Consider the following 20,089-nt stretch of genomic DNA (forward strand, 5'->3'; position numbering starts at 1 on the left):
GATAATAACTAATTTTCATATTCCACAGAAAATAGGTCATTCAAGCTCTCCATTTAGAGTCGATGATCTTTATAAAGGTCATTTATTTTCTTTTTTGCTTTCTTTTTTTTAACAATCATGCAACAATTTTGTTTGGATTTTAGAAGTTTAAAATCCACTTGGCTCAAAAATCCGAGGGAGCACATACAGTTTGAATCGCATGATGCATTTAATAACCAAAGATCGATCAACAACAGTCCCTGACATTCCCATAATGACAGTTTTTGATCAAACTGGACTTTTTATCTTTTTATTAGACATGCTTTTAAGAATATTTGTGTCTGAATGACATTTAAATGACTCACTTCCTCTCAGTGACGAATGAGGACTGTGTTTCTGATCACAGTTTGTTTAAACATTTGTTGAGATTTTTAGGCCTGAAGTGCTGGCTGTCATTATACATTATACATCTCTCTCTCTCTCTCTCTCTCTCTCTCTCTCTCTCTCTCTCTCTCTCTCTCTCTCTCTCTCTCTCTCTCTCTCTCTCTCTCTCTCTCTCTCTCTCTCTCTCTCTCTCTCTCTCTCTCTCTCTCTCTCTCTCAACCCTTCTGAGAGCTCTTCTGTCTAGTGAGGTGTGTTAATCTTGTGAGATGAAAGATGTTCTGTAATTGCCTTACACTTTCTTTCCCTGAAAGATGCTGCCGTTCTTCAGCACTGAAGATCACCGTAATATTGAACCTCTTGTGTCACTCTAGTAAAATAATTACTTTGCAGGGAAGCATCGCCTTAATATGCTCAAAAATAGAATAGTCAAATACAGTCTCAACTTTATGTACAATTACTTATAAAGCCTCTGAAGAGCATCAAGCATTCAGCTGTCATCCTGAAATAATTAGAGAATAAGCAAAATATACATATATATATAATTCAGTATGTTTCAGTATATATAAAACAAATAAACAATAGTCTACAAAACAAGTATTTTAACTAATCTCCGAAAAGGGAACTTTTAAAAAACCCTGACTTAGACTAAGCTTTTTCCTTTATATTTTAGTTTTAGTTTTCATGGAATTGTTGTAGATCTATAAGTAAATAAAAATATTTTTTAATCACAGCAGATTTGTTTGAAATGTTCTCAACAAGAGTTATTTTCATTATAGGTACACTGTTAACTAACAGAAAAGTCACATTTCTATTTGCTGTAGGTATATTGCCTAAATTCATCTGTTTTATTTTTACTGTAGGAAAACCATAAATTAACAGAAATTTTTCATCTTTTAATTACGGAACAAAGTCCGGGTAATGAGCTGCCAGTACATTTTCTGTTATTTTACGGATTTATTTAATATTTGCGTTTTTGCGGGTTTTTCTAAATAACAGAAAGTGTCTTTTTTTTTTACTATAGATGTCCTTTTTTTTACTATATATACACCATTAAATGACAGAAAGTGTCCGTTTTTTTTTACTATATATACAACATTAAATGACAGAAAGTGTCCAGTTTTTTTACTATATATAGACCATTAAATTACAGAAAGTGGCCTGTTTTTTTACTATAGATACACCATTAAATAACAGAAAATTTCCATTTTTTAGTTACGGGACAAAGTCCGGGTAATGAGCTGCCAGTACTTTTTCTGTTATTTTACGGATTTATTTAATATTTGCGTTTTTTACTGTAGTTATATCATTAAATAACAGAAAGTGTCCTGTTTTTTTACTATATATACACCATTCAATGACAGAAAGTGTCCTGTTTTTTACTATATATAGACCATTAAATGACAGAAAGTGTCCTGTTTTTTTACTATAGATACACCATTAAATAACAGAAAATTTCCGTTTTTTAATTACGGGACAAAGTCTGGGTAATGAGCGGTCAGTACTTTTTCTGTTATTTTACGGATTTATTTAATATTTGCGTTTTTTTTAATGTAGTTATATCATTAAATAACAGAAAGTGTCCTGTTTTTTTTACTATATATACACCATTAAATGACAGAAAGTGTCCTGTTTTTTTACTATAGATACACCATTAAATGACAGAAAGTGTCCTTTTTTTACTATAGATACACCATTAAATAACAGAAAGTGTCCTGTTTTTTTACTATATATACACCATTAAATGACAGAAAGTTTCCTGTTTTTTTACTATAGATACACCATTAAATAACAGAAATTTCCATTTTTTAGTTACAGGACAAAGTCCGGGTAATGAGCTGCCAGTACTTTTTCTGTTATTTTACGGATTTATTTAATATTTGCGTTTTTTTTAATGTAGTTATATCATTAAATAACAGAAAGTGTCCTGTTTTTTTTACTATATATACACCATTAAATGACAGAAAGTGTCCTGTTTTTTTACTATAGATACACCATTAAATGACAGAAAGTGTCCTTTTTTTACTATAGATACACCATTAAATGACAGAAAGTGTCCTGTTTTTTTACTATAGATACACCATTAAATGACAGAAAGTGTCCTTTTTTTACTATAGATACACCATTAAATAACAGAAAGTGTCCTGTTTTTTTACTATATATACACCATTAAATGACAGAAAGTTTCCTGTTTTTTTACTATAGATACACCATTAAATAACAGAAATTTCCATTTTTTAGTTACAGGACAAAGTCCGGGTAATGAGCTGCCAGTACTTTTTCTGTTATTTTACGGATTTATTTAATATTTGCGTTTTTTTTAATGTAGTTATATCATTAAATAACAGAAAGTGTCCTGTTTTTTTTACTATATATACACCATTAAATGACAGAAAGTGTCCTGTTTTTTTACTATAGATACACCATTAAATAACAGAAAGTGTCCTGTTTTTTTACTATATATACACCATTAAATGACAGAAAGTTTCCTGTTTTTTTACTATATATACACCATTAAATGACAGAAAGTTTCCTGTTTTTTTACTATAGATACACCATTAAATAACAGAAATTTCCATTTTTTAGTTACAGGACAAAGTCCGGGTAATGAGCTGCCAGTACTTTTTCTGTTATTTTACGGATTTATTTAATATTTGCGTTTTTTTTAATGTAGTTATATCATTAAATAACAGAAAGTGTCCTGTTTTTTTTACTATATATACACCTTTAAATGACAGAAAGTGTCCTGTTTTTTTACTATAGATACACCATTAAATGACAGAAAGTGTCCTTTTTTTACTATATATACACCATTAAATAACAGAAAGTGTCCTGTTTTTTTACTATATATACACCATTAAATGACAGAAAGTTTCCTGTTTTTTTTACTATAGATACACCATTAAATGACAGAAAGTGTCCTGTTTTTTTACTATAGATACACCATTAAATGACAGAAAGTGTCCTTTTTTTACTATAGATACACCATTAAATAACAGAAAGTGTCCTGTTTTTTTACTATAGATACACCATTAAATAACAGAAAGTGTCCTGTTTTTTTACTATAGATACACCATTAAATGACAGAAAGTGTCCTGTTTTTTTACTATAGATACACCATTAAATAACAGAAAATTTCCGTTTTTTAGTTACGGGACAAAGTCCGGGTAATGAGCTGCCAGTACTTTTTCTGTTATTTTACGGATTTATTTCTTAGAGTGTAGTACTAATTCTCAATCTGTTTGGATTTGCAGATGATGGAACCATACAAACTCGGAGAGGAGGAGAGTCAGAATCAGAGAAAGAGTTTGACCCTTTCACCAGTAAACAGGAGCCACCAACTGACATCCAGCAGCTCACAACAGATGCAGTACCAATCCTCCCCAACCTGAGACTGCTTAAACTCCACTCAGCTCTGCTGACCAAGAGCTTCGAGGGAGATCAGCAGTTTTTTAAAGAGGCACCACACACGGTGCCAACAGTCTCTACCTCTACTTCTAACACTGAACATTCACTTCTGGTGCCTCAGGAGGATTCAGCAATCTTCTCTGACTTTGCGACCACATTGACCTTGACTACGGCAACATCTGTGGAACAAAGAAGACCCAGCAAAAGCCGTAGTAGAACACCAGAGAAGATAGCAGTCACCTCTCAACCTCTCACAAACCCCACCGTTCCTCCCACAAGCACCAGTCAAATAACAACTCTCATCACAACAACAAGGAAAGCCTTTGACAAGGACACTACTCAGCCACCACTGTCTCTGTCAACTTCACTTAAGAAAGAAGGGGAAGAGGGGAAAACCACATCAGGGTACTCCTCTGAGATATATTCAGGTACATTTATGATGGATGGATGGATGGATGGATGTATATGGATAAATGGATGGATAGAGTTAGATGGATAGATGTATATGGATGGATCGGATGGATATTGGTGGATGGATGCATATATATGGACGATAGATGGATGGATATATACAGTATAGATGATTGACGGATGGATATAGATGGATGTATATGGATGGATGGATGTATATGGACGGATGGATGGATGGATATAGATGGATGGATATGGATGGATGGATATACATGGACGGATGGATGGATGGATATTTATGGACGGATGGATATATGGACGGATAGATGGATGCATAAATATGGACGGATAGATGGATGCATAAATATGGACGGATAGATGGATGCATAAATATGGATGGATAGATGGATGGACATATATGGACAGATGGATGAATGGACAGATGGATAGATATATATGGATGGATGGATGGATGGATATAGATGGATGTATATGGATGGATGGATATATATGGACGGATGGATATAGATGGATGGATGGATGGATGGATGTATATAGACGGATGGATGGACGGATATTTATGGACGGATGGATATATGGACATATATGGACAGATGGATGAATGGACAGATGGATAGATATATATGGATGGATGGATGGATGGATGGATATGGATGGATGGATGTATATAGACAGATGGATGGACGGATATTTATGGACGGATAGATGGATGCATAAATATGGACGGATAGATGGATGGACATATATGGACAGATGGATGAATGGACAGATGGATAGATATATATGGATGGATGGATGGATGGATGGATAGATGGGTGGATGTATATGGATGGATTGCTGCATATATATGGATGGATGGATAGGAAAAAATAGACAGTCAAACAGATAGATAGATAGATAGATAGATAGATAGATAGATAGATAGATAGATAGATAGATAGATAGATAGATAGATATGGATAGAGGAATACAGATGGTTATATATATATAGATTTGGAAATAGAGATAAAGATTGATAGACAGACAGATACTGTAGACAGATAGATGTGCTTGACGTGTCTCTACTTTGAAGCAATGTATTGAATATGACAATGCACAGGCGTCAGAAGTAATGAAGGATTAGTCCACAGCCAACCAAACATTAGACCGCTGTAAAAGGGGCGATTGTTTAAAATTATTCTCTTTCTCTCGCTTTGTCTTTCTTTTTCAAGCTCACTGCGATATGAACTTCACAGAAGCTGAGGGTTATATAGAGCTCCCTCTGGATGTCTCATTTGATTCCCACGTGCATTGCACCTGCCTGGTTACTGTATATCTGGGTTATGGTGTTGAGATTCAGGTCAGTACTTTTTTATCCAAAGCTTTTATCATATGCAGATTAGGAGAAGTGTCTCTCTCACACATCTTTGTCTCTCAAGGGCAAGAGAGTGTCATTTCCATCTGCTTTAAACTTAACATTGAAATTCATAAGTGTACACACTGAAATTAAAAAGTCCCAGCCTGTGTCTGAAGGCTCGGTATATGACAAGATATTTCCCTTCTGTGCATTCTGCATATCTACGTGGTAATGAAATAAATATTTGACTTCTTAAATTACAAGAATGGTTTGAGTGGCCTGACAACTACAAACAGGGCACTGCAATAAAATTGCAAACAAATTGCTATAGATAAGACAGATAGTGCTTGATTATATGCCAAAAATGTAAATACAATAAAATTGAGAACAAAAAGAAAATATATTTAATAAAAGAAATAAAAATCAATGGTATTTGTGACCTCTTAGGTGAGAGGTATAATTAAGACATTAAGTGTACTCGCGTTTAAATCGCAGGATGATATCCTTGTTAAACTTTTATCATTATGAACACCAGAGGAAAACTATGTGCTCTTCTAAATGGTTCTTGGAAGAATACACTAGTTAAAGAGGATTTAGAAAATTTCTTACTTCATTACTCAACCCAAGAGAGAACAAACCGTCCGCTTTGAGCAAATGAAGCACCACAGACACTGCGTTTCATGCAATCAGGTGGAACTTATCATTCCTGTCAGCCTGCCAACTCGATACGGTTCGATCGACTGCACTGGAATTTCTCAGACCTCTAATTTTGGATTGATCAGAACAGAGAGAAGCGCATTTAAAAACTGATTGTGGGGAGACAGAACATCGCACGTAAAAGTTTTAGAGACACGCAGACAGATGCTGCCAACTCTCTCAGGCATTAATAAAGGCCCTAGTCTGAAGTTGTGAAAGTTTCCGTATGGAGTTCCAGGAGGATAGTCATATTCGTGTATTGTGTTTTGACTGCAGTGCAGCTGCTCTGTCGTATGAAACAATTTCCCTCTAAAAGTCCCTCAAGTACAGCGGTTATGTTGGTTTCAAGAGGATCTGTTCTGTACTGAATCATACATGTGATCCTTACTTTTTTGAGATTTTAATTGGGATGTTTCATCAGCTGATCTTCTGTTTGCTTTTTGAATTCCTGCAAAAACAAGACTTCTTTAAAAACACTTTTTTAATTTTTCATTCTCCAGGTGGCCAATTTAAAGCCAATGGTTTTGAAATGTGCATGCTCTGAGGGGGATGCTAAAGGCACACTGGCTGCATGTTTGTTTGAATATTGATGTATAGAATGTCTATAACTGCAGGTGTTATGATGCTGTAGGTTGATGGAAACCATTGGCCTTTGTTAACATGGATGGTATAGCCTATGGTTAAAGATCTGGACAGCTAACCAAAAGTATGTGGATTCCAACCCAGAAGAGGGCTTTAAATAATTTAAAGAAAGAAAGAATACCAGAAAGAAACACATTTAAAACAAGTCTTTTTTCACAGACTGTTTGGATATGGCATGATTTAATCTAATTGGACTTAAAGGGATAATTCACCCAAAAATATAAATTATGTCATTAACCCACCCCCACCTTTGACGCTTCAAAAAGTTCATAAAGAGATCGTAAAACCAATTCATATGAATTGAGTGGTTTAGTCCAAGATTTCTTTAGTTCAAGACTCGATCACTATAAATATCGCTAGATCGCTAAAGTGAACATTAATAGTAGGGTTGGCAGAAAAAATTTATTCACCTAACTATCGCAATTTTTTTTTTACGATTCTAAAATCTATTTATTTATTTATTCCAGAATCGATATTAATTCAGACTCAATTGCTTTATTTTTGTCCTTGCTTGTAAATGAGGTTGCCAGAAGTTAGCCACTTTCGTTCCAACAGAGAAAACGAATGTGTCGTTATCAATGACTATGTTTACATGCAGCCAATTTTCGGGTTAAGGTTACTATTCGGGTTTCTGAAACATTAGGAATAACCCGTTTACATGCGTGAGCAGAGAGAGTTACTCCTGTATACATGGAATTGCAATATCCCGATGTAAACGGCGACGTACGGTTAGCGTCTGGACGTACGGACAACCTTAAGACGCAATATGCGTCATTTCCGATTCTTCTTCCTGTATCCAAAGACAACAACAACAGCAGCGGCACGCGGATAATGAATAGTTCGGGGCAGATAGCGATCGCCTTTGTTTGCACTTTGGTGCTGGTACTGACCTCGCTCCAAATGTATGCTGTGCTGCGTCTCGCCATGTTTACTTCCGGTATACTTTACGCGGGTTTTTGTATGCGCCGAGAAGTTCCTCTACTCAAAAGACCAAGATTCCTTGCGAATAGAACATGCGCAGAACACAAATCATTATGGGGATATGCCGATACGCGTTGACATTACCAAAAATTCGGGTTAGAAAAGGGGTACCCCAGGTATCATATCCGGGTTTTTAAAATCCGGGATATGAGGGGTGGTGATGGCGCAGTGGATAAGACACATACCTTTGGTGTGAGAGACCTGGCTTCGAATCCACTGTGAGACACCAATGTGTCCCTGAGCAAGACACTTAACCCCTAGTTGCTCCAGAGGCGTGCGCCCTCTGACATATCGCAATTGTAAGTCGCTTTGGATAAAAGCGTCAGATAAATGTAAATGTATATGAGCATATTCGGGTTTTTGCCGGTGTATACATGGCCGTGCGTGACCGGGTTATTGCTAATATCCCAGTTTTGAACGGGTTATTGGCTGCATGTAAACGTAGTCTATAAGTGTTGAGTAACATAATATCACAAGTGTTCAAAAAATTTAAATTTATTGCAATATCGAATCGCAAAACTTGTAGAATCACAATTCTTAAAAAAATCGCAATTCATATCGCATCGGCACCCAAGTATCGTGATATTGAATCGGGAGATAGCTGTATCGTCCCAACTCTAATAAATAGCTCAACCAAACCTATTTGATGCGCGAGAACAAACCTCATTGATTCTTGAAGAAGCTCAAACGTGCTGTGTAACACAAGAATTAACTTGAAGGGTTTCCACACGTCAAGCGAACATTCTTGAGCTTCGGTTTACCACAGCTGATTTGTGAGTTGATGAATGTTTATACGTGAATAAAGCCTAAATTCAATCTTTTCAATAATATAAAGTGATCGTGTCTCTTCAGAAATTTTGGACTAAACCACTCGATTTACGATCTCTTTATGAACTTTTTGAAGCATCAAAGTGGTATATCCAACTTTCAGGAAATTGGATTGCACTGGTCACTATGTTTTGCGCTGTATTTGAGGTTGTGTGGCGTCTCTGAATAGTAGTGTAGAAAATCCTGTCAGTATCATATTGTCAGAGCAGGGTTTCTGCTTATATCAGCAGAAGAATACATGTGCAAGAACGGTTAATGGAATTAAAAAAATACAAAATTTAAACAGAGGTGCATTTTACCTCTGTTTTATGTGTCCTGAGATACTGCTTTGAATTTTGTGAGATTTATAGCTTAGTTTGTGTTTCTTTTTATCCATAAACCATTATGATTATTTTCATATTATCCATATCATCCATATTTCACCATTATCCATTTTGCTGTGATAGGCCTTCGTGGAAACAGATCCTGAGGTACACGAGTCAGCTTCCCACAAAATGCATAATAATATACTGTATGTATATACTCTTTCACAGAATGGTTGGATAGTTTTTAGCACTTTGGGATCTAATCAATGTTTGTGTGCTCACAAATTGGTGGACAGTGTAGTAAAATTGTAGCCTGGCTAACGCCAGACCCAATCTCGTTGAGAATTGGGTCTGGGAACCACATGCGCAATTTCTCGTATTTGAGGCGTGGTTTCAGAATGCCCGTCGCAGTTTATTGGGTGCTAAGAATGTCTATCAAATATGCCTGTACGTAGCTCATAGCCAATCGTTTCGATTATACCGGATGACGTATGTAGAGCGACAGAAATTAGACAAGGAAGAAGACGATGGGAAAGATCTTTTTTGTAAACAATGAACTTGCATTCTAAACTAATTATACATTGTTCTAAGGCAGCATCAAAGAGTAGCTTCGCGTCTTCAGCCATGTTAAATCGATATAAACAAACTGTTTCCGTGTGTCGCATAGATGTCGTCATCGTCTAGCTGCTCCCTCCCCGTTCTGTGATTGGTTCCCTAAACGAGGCGAAAAATCTGGCCATGGTATCCAGACTGCCTTTCAGCGTGAATTGAATCGCGCTGCGGTAAGGCAGTATGGGGAAACCCAGGCTAGTAAAATTGGAGTTTTAAGACCAATTCATACTGCACCGACAGACGCCGACCAATGGCAACAATCACCATATTACAGGTTGTCACTTTTTAGACATTCCAAGACCCAACAAAACCGAAAAAAAGGTGCTGATCAACGCCGACAAAACCCAATGAAACCGAATTGGCCTTTGGTTGAGCCAGAGCCCGTCTACGGAGAGCATGGTCACTCCCTATTAAGTCCTATTGTACTGAATTTTGGTTGTAGTTCCACCAGAGTTCCACTGGGGGCGATCGCCCATGAGTGCAAAATGAATGGGAGTCTATGGAGCTAGACGGCTAAATTTGTCTCTTTCACCGATTGCCATTGAGAAATCTCAGATTTGATTGTAGGTTTTGCAAGTCCAACATGGGTTATAGGTCGAAAGTTGAATGAACAAGTACTTATGTCCTTTTGATTTCTTACAGGTTGAGTTGTTGTTGCCCATTACACACTAGCATTCTGCTAATGAACGCTGATTGGTCAGTGAAGGATTGATTACGTCCAGAGATACCGCTTGATGGCATCGTGGCATCCGAAGTGGGACCAGAAAGAAACAACAAAACAAAAACTCTTCTAGCACGTGTATTTCCCTGTGTCAGCTGTGTTGTCGATGCCTCGAGAGAAAAGACAGTGCAGAGAGCGAAAGCACCAAAGTGACTGAAGGATTGCCGTAAAGCAGTATCTCTGGTCGTACGATGTGTATGACGTCATTGACATTTTAAAAGACATTTTAAAGCAAATAAGTGACTCTAAAAAATCTAACACAAAAATTTGTAATTTCTTTGCATCTCCTTTCGAATACAACCAAGACAAAAAATTATATCCTGAGAAAAGTGGATTTTGAGGGGTATAGCTCCATTGACCTCCATTCATTCTGCACTCGTCCTGTTAGCGCCCTCATATGGAACCAGAGTGGAACTGCAACCAGATCAGAAGCTTACTGAGTGAAAGTTCTCCCCTTATTAGACATTCTCTGGTTGAGCTGTAATTGGAGGTACCTTGTATTCACATTGCCGTCTCTCCAGGGTCCAGAGCTCTATCGGCTAGACCCTCATTAACTTTCCACAAACTGGTCTGCTGGAGTCCACAAAGGTTCTGTGAAAGGCCACAAACCATTAAGATTCTCAACACCATTTTCTTTTAATTGCGTGTCGGCCTGCAGACCATGACAGTCCTCATATTATTCCATGCGCACTGCCCTGATAACTCTACAGAAGCTCAAGGGTCAGGAAGCCTCAACCTGTCACAGTCCTCGTCTGCACCTGTCTGTCCTTGTCTGCACTACACTTCCCAGAATCCTCCTTGTCTCCACACCTGAACTCACTCCCTCACTTACCAGCCTGTTCCTCGTTATCATCATCTGTGTCACCTGTCTTCACATCATTATGGTTCATTTGTCTCTGTATTTAGTTTCTTCTGTTCAGTCTGTCTTTGTCGGTTCTCGTCTATGTTAACTGGTGTTTGCATCCGCTCTGTCTGCCTGTACCTGTTTGTTGTTTTGATTTATAGTAAAGTTTATTGTTTATTTGAATTCCTCGTCTCCTCGTGCTTCCTGCCATACACCACCCGTGACACAACCGATCATCTGATGACACACTTTTAGACCCAGTTTATAGAAAAATGAAGGCCTTTGTACTTGATCAGTTGGGTTTTGAGTTTAAAAAACTCAAATTATGGAATGAGCTAATATTCACAGAAAGGAGTCACTTGAACCTGAGGAGGGTTTCAGGGTCAGCCACCACATCTGAAATTAGTTTTTAAGTCAAGGTTGGAGAGTTGGAGAGATTGCGGTCAACTAATAATAATTTCACCTCCGAAAGGTGTCATAAAAGTTAGGGAGACATAAAGCAAGCATTTCAGGGACGGTTAGGCTACCTCTCGGGTGTGCAAGACACATCATAAAGGAAAGCTAAATGCAGATTCTTTGGAAATCCAGTATGAAGCTACATTTATCATACTTCAAATCTAAGCAAATTTGTTACAGCAAATTTATCAGCTCCTTCATCCACTGTCAGATGATTGTTTATGTGGCTTCATTTGTACACAGAAGTGAAGAGGGTCTATAAACTTTTTTTTCTGAAGCTTGTAACGCAAAGTTGAGATGTTGGCCAGAGAGAGAAAAACAATAGGTGTCGGAGGAAAAGATGCACAAGAGACGAGTGATGGCGTATTTTCCCCGTGTTTAATAAAACTACTTAAACGTCACACTCGTCCGCATACATGGGGATCGAGTGAGAAAAATGATACAAACAAAAATCCAACTCTGGTCACAATGTAAAAGGAAATAAAAGAAAGAGTACAAAGTCAGCAGAGCGGTTATCTCCTCTCCTCTCCGGTCTATTACTGACACTCTACGCACATGCGCATTGCGATCTTCTCATTTAACCTAAGATTACCGAAAGCACAAAGTGACCGTTACAAGTTACCACAGAAGTGAATGATGGAATAAAGTTGTATGTCTTTTTAAATACATTTTTACACGGTTTGTTATCGTGCTGTGACAGTTTTCAACACAGTGGCAACTGGAACAGAATAACAGTTTGTCGTCAAAATTACATGCAATTCGTCCCAATTGTGGTTGAGAACCAATTTTCACCTTTAAAAAATTCCAGAACCGAATGAATTTCTTTCTTTCTGCTAACGGTTCTCAAACGTGTATTGTTCCGGGAATGTGTGAAACTACTAGCCTAACCGCTCCTAAATGTACAGCACAAAATAAAGCTCGCGAACAGTGTTTTCTAATTCCAGAACGAATGACTCCTTTCTTTTTGGTGAATTAAAACAATACGGCGTAGTGTTGGCTACTCCACTTACCAAACGAATTAATCATTAATTTTTAGCCGATTCTTTTCAGTGAATAAAAACCATTCAGCAGTGTGGTCCGATTCCTGAATCATTTTTAATTAATGAATAAAACATTTTTGTTAAAGTATTTTCATTTAATGACCTACTTAAAAGTATATTTCACCCCAAAATAAAAGTCTGTCTTCATTTACTCACCCTCAAGTTGTTCAGAACCTGAATTAATTTATTTTTTTCAGCTCAACTCAAAAGAATATTTGAAGAATGTCTGTAACCAAACAGTTAATGGGCCCAATTGACTTCCATTGTATTTTTGTCCCATACTATGTGTGGGGTATGTCCCATACCATCAACTGTTTGGTTACCCATATTCGGTTACCCATATTCTTCAAAATATCTTTTCTTTTGTGTCCAGTAGAGGAAAGGAATTCATACACGTTTGGTTTGAAACAACTTGAGGGTGAGTAATGATGACAGAATTTTTTGAGCGAACTATCCACTGTAAAAAAACATTTTCATGATTTGTTATCACAATTTTTTTTCTTTTGTCAAATCAACTTAGATAATTAATGTAGTTCAGGTAACATTATATTTTGAGTTTCTGTTGATTAAATCAATCTCCTTCATTGCATTATCTAAAATTTTTAATTTCAAAGAACTCAATATTTTAAGGCAACCAGGTAACTTACTTTTTTAATTTAAACAAATAATATATATTTTACAGTGTAGGCCTATGTGAAAAGTTATTGAAAAATCCTTTAATAACCTTTTCAAATAATTTATTTCTGTTCAGCCCATCTGTTCTGTTGATATTTAAAATGTCAAACTGCAGAGGGAGGTACATGCATTTGTTTTCCCCCAGATAGCCTATATTGCTCCAAATATATATTCAATACAAATACTCATTAAGTGAATGGATGTCTGTAATGTAAAGGAACATGTTTTACCTGTGTAGCTCCTGTGCTGCTCTCACAGCAGTTTGTAGAAACATATCAGTGTGTGTATCTGTATCAGTATCAGTATTAGCTCTGATACAACTGGACAGCTCAACAGAGCTGCACACATCGCTGCTCAATATCCTTATCTCAGAGACACATGCAACGAAACCGATCAGAGAAACCTCCATTTCACTTTCAAATTCTGGACCCACTGAAGTGCATCTAAACACACACTATCAGTTGAGCTGATTCTGGAAAGTATCTTCACAGATGTAATCATGCAAGTCTGTAATATCAAGGCCTACATTCTGATCTGCAGGTGCTGAACGTGAGTTTGGATGATGGGATGGAGGCGGTTCTGGAGGATCTGGGTGGACCTGTGACCTCCATCCTTGCCAACAAATCAGTGTTATCCAGGGGTCTGGTGATACGGAGCTCCAGTAACCAGATCTCAGTCCGGTTCAGCAGTGAATGGCCCGCTCGGCCTGGCTTATTACTTCTGCGGTATAGAGGTACACTTTCACTGTTGTCATACCCTCCTCATTTTTGGGCTAATAGTGTTAATAATTTACCTTAATATTAAGAGATACCATTCATTTGCAATAGGTTTGTGTACAGAACAATAAACAAATATTTCTACTGATTGGTTTATATAATGTCATGGATATAAGCCTCAGGAATAAAACACAAAGGCTTGAGTCCTTCAGGGGTTTGATACTGCTGTGTGTGTGTGTGTGTGTGTGTGTGTGTGTGTGTGTGTGTGTGTGTGTGTGTGTGTGTGTGTGTGTGTGTGTGTGTGTGTGTGTGTGTGTGTGTGTGTGTGTGTGTGTGTGTGTGTGTGTGTGTGTGTGTGTGTGTGTGTGTGTGTGTGTGTTGCGCGCGTCCTAATGCACACTAGACATTTATTTTCAGGCAGATAGATCCTTCAGAGAGACAGTATTGTTATATGGGCAGAACTCGGAGACATCACTGTCAGCGAGACAGCTTTCATGGAAGCAGCCTGGCTAGAGATACTAGAAGAGACATGTCTTATGTACTTTTTTACACTATGTAGCTAATAATAATCCTTGTGTCGTTGCTGAATAAAAGCAATGACAATTTTTTAAAATTTCTTTTTTTAAAAAAATACTGACCCCAGACTATATATAAACTATATCTAAGATCAAAACATTTTCAAAGTCATTTTGATGCCCAGAATAAAAACATTCCCAGCAATCGAAATCCCAGCATCCTCTGGGTTTGGCAGGAACCACCGATGGAGTTGCTGGCCAAAAGCCTGTTGAGTATAAATGCATTTAAAAGTGCACGTGAACTCCGCTCCTGCTGCTAAACCGAGATCAATAGTGTTTCTCCCAGAGAGAGAATAAATCTGAGAGAGCTATAATGCATCACTGTGCTCTATTGATATTTATGCGCTGGGGTTAAATGCTCTGTTCAAATGGTCAGGGGCTCAATAAAGGCAGAGAGATGCAGAGGCCATGAAGAGAACTGATGCAAGCGCAGAAGCGGTTAAATTAATGGACCACTCAGCATATGATGACCTCCCCGTGATGTGATGCTCTTTGGCTAGTATTTTACACACAACATCTAGCAGAATGAAGCAATTAAGGGGTGAATTTACTAAACAGTTGCACCATTTCAGCATGCGGTATTTCAATGCAAAAATATACTAATCTATCCAGCGTGCTTGCTGTTGTAATAGTGCTGGGATGTTTAAATCAAGTCATTGTACTTATTTTCACTGCACACACTGTTTTTCTATGCAAATTAGGCTTGTTTAAGATATTAGTGATGTTCAGATATTATTATATGCTTGTACTAACTGATATGTTTATTTTTAAGCTAATTTATAAGATTTCTTTAATGTGTTTATATTATATTTATTTGATCTTCAGACTCAATTTACTTCCACTAAAGATTCTTTTTTTCGGGCGAAAATTTATATTTTTTGGTGATATACTTTTGAACTCATTTAAACCATGATCCATTAGGTTGCTTTTTTTTTTTAGACTGACCTGAATGCTATTGTTCTGCCATTTTAATTCCCTTTCCATTGTATTGAAACATCTGTCAGTGGCTCTTTTCCCGTTGACAGATTGTATTAGTGTTAGATAAAGCCCTGGCATCTGTTGGTCGTAACCCCTAAGCAACGAATCTGCCCTGCTGTGCTTGAACTGAGTCATTATTAATAATAACTAAACAACTGGGCATTATGAAACATTAATCGCCATGGAAACAGATACAGCAGGGCCTATTATTCATAGCTGGTGAGAAAGGCTGGACATTAAATGTTGCTTCTGAACATTTAACCATGCAGCACCTGAACGGTTTAGTGGCAGATGAAGGAAGCCTGGGTCAGATTGAAGCTTTACTTTCTGTTCGTTTGCTGAACTCTATGTTCCTGCAGCTCAATTGCACTAGCAGAGCTAAGATTGAAGGTTCAATTCCCTGGAAGCACGCATAGTCATGAAATGTATCTTTAATGCACTGTGTTGCTTTAGATAAAATTGCCATTAAATGCACTCTAAAAAATGGTGCAGTTGTTTTAATCCAATTGTAGGTCAAATATAGACAGAACCAAATGTTTGGTTAAATTTAACAAATGGGTGGGTTTGTCCATATTTAACCCAAAGTTGGGTTGAAACAACCCAGCATTTTTTAGTCACAGAACTGCTACAGATATTGTGACAGCAATGTTTTTCTCTGTCTGCCCATTTCTAAATGCAGCCACCTTCAGCTAAAAGTATAAGGGCAGTACTTGGTGAAATCACTGTCAGAAATGTAGTTAATTCCTGTGACGCAAAGCTATATTTTCAGCATCATTACATCATTGTCACATGTGTCATTTCTTATTATTACCATCAATATGTAAAACAGATGTGATACTTAATTATTTAATGGAAACAGAAGAATAGAAATCTTTTGTAAATCTGTAACCGTCACATTTGATCATTTTAATGTCCTTGCTGAATAAAACTATCAATTTATAAAAGTATTACAATAACCGTATTACACACATAGTGATGATACAGTATGTGTATCTTAAATGCACTAAGTTGCTTCAGTTAAAAATGCCTTTAAGTTTAAAGTGTTCAGTTTTCAATCAAATAAAATTTAATTAATTATAAATTTGCCTCACGTGATGTACATACATTTTATTTTTTAGTATGCTTATATATATATGTGTGTGTGTGTGTATGTGTGTGTGTGTGTATAGAGAGAATCATTATATATATATGTGTGTGTGTGTGTGTGTATGTGTGAGTGTGTGTGTATAGAGAGAATCATTATATATATATATATAGAGAGAGAGAGAAAGAGAGAGAGAGAGAAAGAGAGAGAGAGAAAGAGAGAGAGAGAGAGAGAGAGAGAGAGAGAGAGAGAGAGAGAGAGAGAGAGAGAGAGAGAGAGAGAGAGAGAAAGTTTAGATCTTTTCCAACTTAATTTTGCTTTTTTGGATGATATACTTTGTGTTTATTTAAAACATAATCAATTGAATTTCTTTCTTTTTTCTTCTCTGAGCTGACACTGTCACTTGCCATGTATTTCTGTTTCTCTCTCTCTTCAGCCTTTGCTCTGAGTTGTGCATCCCCGATGGCCCCTGATAATGGTGAAGTATCGGTCACTGGTCTTCAGGTTGGGGGCGTGGCCTATTTCTCCTGTCTGAATGGCTATCAGCTCGAGGGCTCCGCCTCCCTCACGTGCCGAAATGCCACCACACCCTACTGGAGTGGCAGAGATCCCAGGTGTCAAGGTATGAGAGGACAGACTAACATTATTGCCTCAAAATCGCTCCATCTTAAAAAAATTACGACTTGTGTTTTATTTAATTTAAATGCACATATTTAAATGCACCCATCCTTTTCATTAGACTCATAAATTTTTGGCAGTCTGTTGAAAATCTGTGCCATGCATAATGAAAATGAAGGGAACTGAATGCAGGAAATTCACAGCAGTTTATCTCTCTCTTTCTTTTGGTCTTTCATGCCTAGTTGCTTGTGGGGGGACGATGAGAAATGCCACTCAGGGTCGTATCGTCTCTCCGGGGTTTCCTGGAAACTACAGCAACAATCTGACGTGTCACTGGGTACTGGAGGCCCATGAGGGCCATCGGATCCACGTTCACTTTGAGAAAGTGGCACTGGCTGAGGATGATGACAGGCATGTGCTTTCTATAGTTTTACTTAAAATATTTTTTCTCAATATTCCCCAAAATACTCCCTTTTAAAGTAATATCCTTATTTAGTCAAAACCATTTCATTCAAATTATTTTATTTTATTTTAAAAATGTGAAACGTTTTATTTTAGTTGCCTGTTGCCAGTTTATATGCCAGATTTATATACAATTCCTTTCAAAATGTTGGGGTTTGGTTGAAAGGAAATAATCTTTTTTTTCAGCAAGGACGCATTAAATTTATCAAATGTGACAGTAAATACATTTACAAGATTTCAGTTTCAATTAAATGCGGTTCTTTTGAACTTTCTATTTAAGTAAGAATGTGAAAAAAATGTTTCATGATTTCATTTTCCTCAAAGATATTATGCAGCACAACAGTTTTCAACATTGATAATAATAAATATGTCATGTGACACTGGCGACTTGAGCAATGATGCTGAAAATCCAGCTTAACCATCTCAGGAATAAATTACATTTTAAAATATATTAAAATAGAATCCACTTAATTTAAATTGTATAATATTTCACAATATTACTGTTTCAACTGAATTTTAGATCAGATACATTTAGCCCTGGTGAGTATATGACTTCATTCAAAAACGATAAAAAATCTTTCCAACACCAAACCTTTGAATGGTAGTAAGTAAATATACAAGCTTACAAGGGGAAAATATTCCAATATCATCAGTCCCATTCACCAAAGTTTTAAATGATCAATATGATATAATGCATTTTTATATATATATAAAAAGAAATCTGGGTTATTAAATCTTTATTTCGATTGTCACTTTAGACATTCTACTAAAAATAAGTAACTTTGCAACAACATGTCAACTAACTGTCATTAGAGTATTAGTAGGCTGTAGATTGTTAGGTAATAATTAGGTGTTCTGGTTAGGAGAACAAGTTGACTTGTAGTTGCTAAGTTACTTATAGTCAGTAGAATATCTTTTGGGGGACCAACAAAATAAAGTGTTCGCAGCAGATTTGAAGCAGATAGTCCACTAATACTCTAATGACAGTTAGTCGACATGTAGTTGCAAAGTTACTTATAGTTAGTAGAATGTCTAAAGTGGACTATCGAAATAAAGTGTTTCCAAAATCTGTTCACACATTAACTCTTTAGTGATGCAGACTTCCTTTTGTTTGTTTTTAGGCTCCTCATAAAGGATGGGAGTAACATTGACTCTCTGCCCCTGTATGACTCGTATGCAGTGGAGTATCTGCCCATTGAGGGGGTCACCAGCACCGACAGGCATCTGTTCGTGGAGTTCACCAGTGATCAGACGGGCACAGGCACTGGCACTGCCATCCGATATGAAGGTTCAAGAATCCTCCTGTATCATGAGCCGGTCATGTATTCCAGTCATTTAACAAAAAAAGCTTGTTCTCTTCTGAACCCTCATTAGTTCTGATCTCTAACACCTGAACAAACTTGTTACAGCAAAAGAAGAGAGGGTCAGATACAACAGATGTAACCTAGAAACAACAGATTTCTGTGTATATTTATAGAGTTACATGTTAACCATCACCAAGAACTAAAGATAACGAACATCCCACTGAAATATCACCATAAATACTAGATTGCTAGGAGTGAAAGAACTGAAAAAATCTCGACCTTGATTGCAATATAAGTCACCTTGGATAAAAGCTACCATTTGCATAAATGTAAACATACATGTTTTACTGTCTATGAGATAAACAAAATTATGAACACTGTTTTATTGTTGCGTTAATTATATATACACAGAGACTGATACTGTATTAAAGTTTTATTTTTCTGCATGTTTTTCAGCGTTTGCTCCGGGCAGCTGTTACGAGCCGTTTGTGAAGTATGGGAATTTCTCCACGACTGATCCTGCGTTTGGAGTTGGTTCTGTGGCGGAGTTCACCTGTGAGCCGGGTTACACATTAGAGCAGGGCGCGGTTATTTTGGAATGTGTAAATTATGAAAATCCACAATGGAATGAGACGGAACCAGCATGCCGAGGTGATTTTATGTCTGTGATGACATGTCCGATTGAACAACTGCCTAATGTTTAGTTTGAAGTCACACTGTAGTCAATAATTGTATCCCTTAAAATTCATCTTTGATCACCAAAATTACATATTTAATTTTATTTCCTTGAAAAAAAATCTTCATACCGTATACACGGTTCTATGAATATGCAAATTAGTCCCGCCTCCACTCACTCACACCAGCTCAGATGATGTGAGCAGTTTGTGACATCAGAAACACCAGCGTTTTCAAACTGTGTCTTTGGTTCACTGCAGTTTTAAGGAGAAAATACTCTGTGCTGACTGATGCATTTGAACATGGTTTGTCTGAAAGCGTTTTAAAAACACCACATGGAC

At 36.9% G+C, this 20,089-nt stretch overlaps 1 protein-coding gene across 1 annotated transcript in view; it reads left to right on the forward strand.

The window, feature by feature from the left end:
* The window catches only part of sez6a (seizure related 6 homolog a), a 66,946-nt gene that overhangs the window by 36,830 nt on the left and 10,027 nt on the right, over positions 1-20,089 (forward strand). Inside the window, exons 2-8 of the mRNA XM_077242149.1 lie at positions 3,615-4,196; positions 5,412-5,539; positions 13,877-14,069; positions 17,126-17,311; positions 17,550-17,718; positions 18,891-19,057; positions 19,530-19,724. Of these exons, the coding sequence (XP_077098264.1) occupies positions 3,615-4,196; positions 5,412-5,539; positions 13,877-14,069; positions 17,126-17,311; positions 17,550-17,718; positions 18,891-19,057; positions 19,530-19,724 (1,620 nt within the window). The remainder of the gene's footprint in view (positions 1-3,614; positions 4,197-5,411; positions 5,540-13,876; positions 14,070-17,125; positions 17,312-17,549; positions 17,719-18,890; positions 19,058-19,529; positions 19,725-20,089) is intronic.

This window comes from Siphateles boraxobius, unplaced genomic scaffold (genome assembly GCF_051911475.1).
Source record: "Siphateles boraxobius isolate OS27281-9 unplaced genomic scaffold, OSU_SipBor_1 25, whole genome shotgun sequence".
Taxonomy (NCBI): Eukaryota; Metazoa; Chordata; class Actinopteri; order Cypriniformes; family Leuciscidae; genus Siphateles; species Siphateles boraxobius.